This window comes from Apium graveolens, chromosome 2 (genome assembly GCF_009905375.1).
Source record: "Apium graveolens cultivar Ventura chromosome 2, ASM990537v1, whole genome shotgun sequence".
Classification (NCBI taxonomy): Eukaryota; Viridiplantae; Streptophyta; class Magnoliopsida; order Apiales; family Apiaceae; genus Apium; species Apium graveolens.
The window spans coordinates 26,675,084-26,683,009 of NC_133648.1; the positions used below are offsets into that span (position 1 = coordinate 26,675,084).

A 7,926-nucleotide genomic window follows, 5' to 3' on the forward strand; every position below is an offset into this window, starting at 1 on the left:
CCAACAGATTTGACAATGACGGAGGTATCATCAACACGGAACCAAAAAAACGAGATAGAGGCGGGTGCTGCAATGCAGGCCCGCCTAGAATTATGAATGTTATTGGTTGGAACTGTCGAGGAATAGGTCTCCCCTCGAATTTTCATTTCCTAAAAGACATGGTTCATCAAGAGAGACTGGATATTATTTTTCTTTGTGAATCTATTAATAGTAAAGGTAGAATGGAGATGGTGCGAAGAAGCTTGAAGTTTGATGGGTTAATCTCGGTGGATGCAGTGGGTAGGAGTGGTGGATTGGAACTGTTATGGAAGCATAATGAGCATGTCCCGTTGAAGAGTTTGTCTCATAGCCATATCGATGTGGAAGTTAGTGTTGATGGAAAGAGTAAATGGAGACTTACATGAATTTATGGAGAACCTGATCGTTAGCAAATAAGAAAGACCTGGGATCTTCTTAGGAATTTGGCTCGCGATTCTAACCTGACATGATGTGTTATAAGCGATTTAAATAATATTGTATCTTAGCAAGATAAAAATGGTGGAGCTATATATCCTAATATGTAGGTTGAGGGTTTCAATGATGCATTAGCAGATACGGGGTTGATTGACATGGATTTAGTTGGCCATCAGTTTACATGGGAGAGGGGCAGGGGAACAACAACTTGGACTGAGATAAGATTAGATAGGACCTTAACCACAGTGGCATGGTTGAATATGTTTCCAACTGGCAAATTGTATAACCTGGAGGGCTCTTTTTCGGACCATAGTCCGATTTTATTAATCCCTGAAGCGAGTAAAAAGTTTACAGTTCAACGAAAGTTTCGATTTGAAAATGCATGGTTGACTGAACCAATGTGTGCTCAGCTTGTTCTTGAAAGTTGGCAGATGCGTGCTAATAGTAAAATTCAAGTCAAAGTATAGTTTTGTGCAGAAAATTTAAATCAGTGGGGAAAGGAAATAACGAGTAAATTCAATGATCGTATCGAAAACTTTAAAAAGGAGATGAAAAAGTGGAGAAAATTCAGAGATGGTGAGTCCATAAGGAGGTACAAGGAGGCGAAGAATGGCTTATTATTGGTTTTAGAACAAAAAAGAATTTTTTTGGAGACAACGAAGCAAACAATTGTGGCTGCATTCTGTCAATAAAAATAACAAGTACTTTCATGCAACAGCTACTGCTCGGAAAAGTTCGAATCAGATTTCTCGGTTGAAGAATGCTGAGGGAACTTGGGTTGATTGGGATGATGGCTTGGTAGACCACATAATGCAGCATTATCAGCACTTATTTGCTGCAACTCATGTTAACTGGAGTGAGGTTGTTGAATGCATTGATACGAAAATAGCAAAGGAGCAAAACTCATAGTTATTAATGCAGGTGACGGAGGACGAGGTTAAATCAGCTTTATTTCAAATGGATCCTAACAAAGCGCCTGGCCCGGATGGGATGAAGCCAGCATTTTACCGGAAATATTGGGCGATTGTTGGTCACGATGTAGTTGAGCTGGTCATAATGTTTATGCAAGAAGGGATGCTTCCAGAGGGACTTAATGATACTAATGTGGTTCTCATTCCAAAAAAGAAATGCCCGGCTACGGTGGGAGATTTTAGGCCAATATCTCTTTGTAATGTATTGGTTAAAATCATTACGAAAGTGATGGAGAATAGAATGTAAAATATGCTGGATGGAGTGGTTTCGGAAAATCAAAGTGCTTTTATTCTGGGAAGGTTGATCACTGACAATATAATGGTGGGTTATGAAATGATTCACTATTTAAAACGGAAGAGAAGGGGAAAAAAGGGTTGTCTGGCGGTAAAGATTGACATGAGTAAAGTGTTGGATTTTAAACGCAGCGGAGGCATGGTAAAACACTTTTACACATATAAAATCCAAATAAAAGCATATAAATCATGGTAAAAACATAGGGATCGATTACTAACCTTTAATATGCGATCCAAAAGCAACGATCGGAGATCCTTAGCAGCTGCTCCTCAAACGTGAAGCACTCCACCGGTATCCACCAAGAAAACGATGTTAAGGAGGAGGAGGAGGTGGAGAGAATTAGTTTTTCTAAAACTTTTGGATTTTCGGGTTCGAATAAAAATAGGGTTTATAATAGTATATTTATAGGCAAAATTTTCAGCTGAAATTTTCCCATAAATATTATTATTATTATCCCATTTATTATTCTCATTAATAATTAAAACACCTTTTAATTATTAATCCTTTTTCTAAACACTTTAGAAATAATTCTCTCTCTTGATTTAATTTCCAAAAATTAAATCCTTAATTAATAATATTAAGAACTTTTCTTAATTAATTTATAATCAATTAAATCTCATTTAATCAATTATTAAATTTGCCAATTAATTATTTATTTCATAAATAAATAATTATTAGCCATTATTAATTAATTCCTCCACCATTAAATCATTCTCTTTTTATGGTGTGACCCTGTAGTTCAATATTAAGCCGGTAGTAGAAATAAATAATAATAAAACTATTTTATCATTATTTATATAAATTCTCTAATTTATTAAATATGATTAATTAATTAATCACATTTATTCTACATCATGAGGGATACTTCTCAGCATATCGCGACTATCTGGATAATATGAATTCACTGCTTAGAATACCAAGAACCTATTCAGTGAATAGTTACCGTACAATAAACTCCATCTACCCTACAATGTCCCGATTAAATACAAGGCATGGATCTCGTGTCAAGCCTATCTAATTTAATCACTTGCTTACCATTTACTATGCGTAGTTCTATGCAAATTAGAAACTCCTTTCTAATTTCATTCACTCTGGCCAGAGATTCCTGAACTAGCATAAGTGGATCAGCCTTGAATATTCGCTTCCTTCACTGGAAGGGGTAGATCCTTTATTGATCATACACTATCTTCGTGTACAAATTCCTATACCCAGTAGAGCCCTAATAATTGTCCGTGGAGACTAATAACTAAACCAAAGCATAGTTCAGTGTACACAAGATGACTATGATGACCTCAAGTCTAAGGATACTTGTACAACTATCACTATGTGAACAACTGCTGACACGTGAGTGAACTCCATCAGTTGTTCAGCTGTGCGAGTCATGTTCAGTGAACTTATTCTATAATAAGCACCTACATACTAGCTATAGTGTCACCACACAAATGTCTATGAGAACAGACATCCTTCATAATGAAGCAAGCATAGTATGTACCGATCTTTGCGGATTATTAATTACCAGTTAGTAATCCTATGATCAGGAACTATTTAAGTTTAGAGTTATCATCTTTTAGGTCTCACTATTATGATCTCATCATAATCCATAAAAAGCTTTACTCTAAATTATGGTATATCTTATTTAAACACTTAAATAGATAGAGCCCGTAATAAAAAACAAAACAAGTCTTTTATTAATATCAATGAAATCAAAACAGATTACATAAAAAGTTATTCCTAAATCCTAATACATGATTGGACTTAGGACATATTCCTTTCAATCTCCCACTTGTACTAAAGCCAATCACTCTGGTATCTAATACCCATCTGGTCTTTATGACGATCAGAGTGACTTTTATAAAGTAGCTTTGTGAGTGGGTCTGCTATGTTGTTATGTGTGTCAACTCTAATTCAATACAATATAAGAAATGTTACCGCGCTCCCACTAACCCTTTTGTAGACGCATGGTTCATCTACGTTTTTTGATAAAATTAAACTCTTTGATTGTCTCATCAAAACGAATGTTCCATCTTTCGAGAAGCATGCTTTAAACCACATATGGTTCGCAGCAGCTTACACACTAGGTTTTTATTTCTCTTGGAAAGAAAACCATCTGGCTAATTGCCAGATCTCATAGTCGTAGTAAGCAGCAATCGCAAGCAAAATCCGAACTAATTTTAACAGGGCTACAGGTAAAAGGTTTCATCAAAGTCAATCCATTGTCTTTGTTTGAATCCTTTTGCCACAAGTCTGGCCTTATAGGTCTCCACCTGCCCATCTGCTATAATCTATCTTTTGTATACCATATACATAGATTCCATTCTGGATTTCATGGCACTATGCCATTTCTCTGAGTCAATACTACTCATAGCCTCATTATAGGTCACAGGGTCGTCATCATCAATGATCGACAACTCATTGTCATTCTCAATGACAAGGCCATATTACCTCTCAGGTTGGCGAGACACTCTCCCTGTTCTATGAATGGGCTGTTCCACAAAAGGTTGTTCAGTCAGAACAGGTGTTTCCACTTGATCCGTAGTATTTTGTGCTTCTTGAACTTCATCAAGTTCAATTTTGCTCCCACTGTTTCCTTCAAGGATAAACTCCTTTTCCAAGAAGGTAGCATGTCTGGAGATAAACACCCGATGATCGGTGTAAAAGTAATACCCTAAAGTCTCTTTAGGATATCCCACAAAACTATATTTTACGGATCGATATTTCAGCTTATCTGGGTCAACTTACTTGACATAAGCTGGACATCCCCAAATCTTAACGTGTTTAAGACTCGGTTTCCTTTCTTTCCATATCTCATACGGAGTTTGAGGAACATATTTGGAAGGCACCTTATTCAGTAAATATGCTGAGGTTTCCAATGCATAACTCCATAGGAATACTGGAAGATTTGCATAGCTCATCATGGACCGAACTATGTCTAACAAAGTTCGATTTCTCCTTTCAGATACCAATCTAGAGGCGTCCACTGGGAGACTATACCATTTACTTTGAGATAATCCAGAAACTCTCCATTCAAGTATTCACCACCTCGATCTAATCGAAGAATTATAATACTATGTTTGGTTTGTTTCTCCACTTCATACTTATACTCTTTGAACTTTTCAAAGGCTTCAGACTTGTGTTTCATCAAACACATATCCGAATCTAGATCTATCATCTATGAAAGTAATGAAGTATGAAAATCCACCCATGTCTTGCTTAGACATTGGTCCACATACATCTGTGTGTACCATTCCCTAGCAAATTTGCAGTCCTCTCTCCATGTCTACTAAATGGAGACTGCAGTGCAACTATGAAGTGAGATTTTCATCATCCCTTTTCTTTATTAGTTTGTTCAATCTGAAGTAAATTATGTCACATTTATACAGACCATTATTTAAAGTACCACGTCCATAAAGAATATTATCTCTAAGAATAGAACATTCATTATTCTCAATAATAAATGAAAATACAGCCAAGTCTAACATGGGAATAATATTCCTCACAATCGAGGGAACAAAATAACAATTATTTAAAACAATAGTCTTGCCCGTAGGCATATGAAATGATTCTACATCTTCAGCAGCAACTCTTGCTCCATTTCCCATCAGTAGAATCACCTCCTCTTCCTCAAGAGTCCTACTTCTCCTTGGTCCTTGCAACAAATTGCAGATATGAGAACCACAGGCGGTATCTAATACCCAAGTAGAAATTTGATTTAATGACATATTCACTTCTATCATGAACATACCTGAATCAGAAGCGGTAGTCTCACTACCCTTCTCCTTCTTCAATTCTGCAAGGTAAACCTTGCAGTTCCTCTTCCAGTGCCCCACCTTGTTACAGTGAAAGCAAACAACTTTGCTCTTGGGGTCTTCAGCTTTTGGTGGAACCGGCTTTTCTTCACCTACTTTCTTCTTCTTGGAAGAGTTCCTCTTCCTTTTTTTAGGATTGGAACCTTCACCAATTAGAAGAACAGAACTCTTCTTAGGGGGAAAATTCGATTCCGCAGTCTTCAACATGTTGTGGAGTTCAGGCAGGCTGACATCCAACTTATTCATGTGAAAGTTCACACAAACTGTGAGAACGAACTCGGAAGCGATTGCAAGACCAAGTCTTGGCTCAGCTCCCCATCCATGGCAAAACCAAGTTGTCCAAGACGTTCAATCAAATTGATCATCTTAAGTACATGGTCATTCACAGATGATCCCTCAGACATCCTACAACCGAACAGCTCCTTCGATATCTCATATCGAGCTGTCCTTCCTGCCACATCATACAACTCTTGTAGATGCATGAGGATAGTGTGAGCATCCATATGCTCATGTTGCTTCTGTAGCTCAATGTTCATGGAAGCTAGCATGATGCATTGAGGAACATTTGCATCATCTATCCACTTACGATACAAAACATGTTCATCATTATGTGCATCACTAGCAGGTTCAGTAAGCTTAGGTGAGTCAATCACGTATTCCAGCTTCTCAATCCTGAGAACAATTCTCAAGTTTCGAAGCCAGTCAGCATAATTAGGACCAGTCAATTTGTGAGCATTCAGTATGCTCCTGAGTGATAGTGTAGAAGACATAATGTATATTGTAAATCTGTAAATGATAAACACATAACAACACTTAGCAAATATTCGATTTCATTTTAAAACACTATATGAATCGGGTCGTTATTCATAAGTGGCTCCCACTAGTTTACCTAATTTATTCAACCCTCTATGTGAAAAATTAAGCATTCATAATGCTAGTGGGAACAGGGATCCTACATTCCATTACACAACCCCGGCTGTGGCACGAAACGCCATGTAATGTTCAATAGGCAGACAACTCTTGTCAATTACATCTTATGTTATTCCCTAATCAAACTTTAGCCTCTTGAATAATTGAGTCTCGGTTGTGGCACGACAAACTCAATATTCTAAGTCAAGTCTAACCCAACATTTCGTACAGTTGAATCAGTCCCTAAAGGCCCACGGCTGTGGCACGTACCGACCTTTAGATTCTTATTCAATGTACACATCTCTATGAAATAGACAAGTATTTCTTATTTCGAAATCAAAGCCCTCGGCTGTAGCACGAACCGACAATGATTCAAAAATAAGAACTACTTTTCTATCATGTTGGAAGGCTATGACCGACACAAGCCCGTTGTGTCATTGGCCAATTACTACTTGATATTATTTAATTTTAGAGGGATTATATTACGTTACAATCATAATCATATTATAAAGAGATTCTTCCTTTTAAATTAAATATTTCAAATCAATAATCAATAATCAGATGATTCCCAGATCGGGTGGAGCATTGTCAAGAGGCGTCACTTAATAACCCTTTCTTACAGATAGAAATCTGTTGTTGACAGAATCATCCTTTCTCTCATATCGAAAATTCATATTCAATTACGTGTTTCATAAACACAAGAATCTCATGATTGTATTCATAATATTATTATTAAGGTTATTAAACAATTTCACTATACTAGGTTGTCTAACAAACGCCTTATGTTCATTTAAGTTCACCTAAATCTATCATCGCATGATAAACTAAGCATATATCACATATATAAACATGAATAAACATCAAGGTAGGCATGTTATATCATCTAGCACATTAGTCTAAGCATTATACATCTCTATGTATCACATGAAGCATTTAAAAGCAATTAAAATAGTCAAAAACAGCTTTAAAACACTTCATGGAAATATAAATAGTTCAAAACTTTCATATAAACTAAAACTGATCACTCCATTAGATTCGTCTCGAAAAAACGAATCCAACGGTATATTGCACGCCTAAAACGGAGTTACGAAACTCCCAGAAAATCAATTTTAATGTAAACAGTCGGGCTGTAACGCATTACAGGAACGCGTTACAAGCCCTGTAACGCATTCGAGTGATGCGTTACAACCCTTTTAAGCCATTAAAAGGTGTAACGCATTCCGTGAATGCGCCACAGGGTGTAACGCATTCCCGAAATGCGCGACACCCCTTTTTTTTTCTTTTGCAGCAGCCGCCGCCTGCTTTCTTCTCGATCAGCGTGTCGCACCTGTCAACTCTGCCATGTCTGTCTTCTATCCGTACAGTCAGCAAAAAGCATTCAACAGATGATTTTCTTTACAGCAGCAGATGATACAAACATATATATATACTTTATATACATATATTTACTTATTTAATTACGAATTTTAATTGCAAGAACTTCAAAAATTCA

At 36.8% G+C, this 7,926-nt stretch overlaps 1 protein-coding gene across 1 annotated transcript; it reads left to right on the forward strand.

The window, feature by feature from the left end:
• Window positions 1-221: 221 nt before the first annotated feature.
• On the forward strand, window positions 222-1,671 carry LOC141687147 (uncharacterized). Its single transcript, XM_074492318.1, has 4 exons — window positions 222-365; window positions 564-897; window positions 1,172-1,314; window positions 1,375-1,671. Exons 1-4 carry the CDS (start codon window positions 222-224, stop codon window positions 1,669-1,671), a joined length of 918 nt encoding a protein of 305 aa, XP_074348419.1.
• The last annotated feature ends 6,255 nt before the right edge of the window (window positions 1,672-7,926 follow it).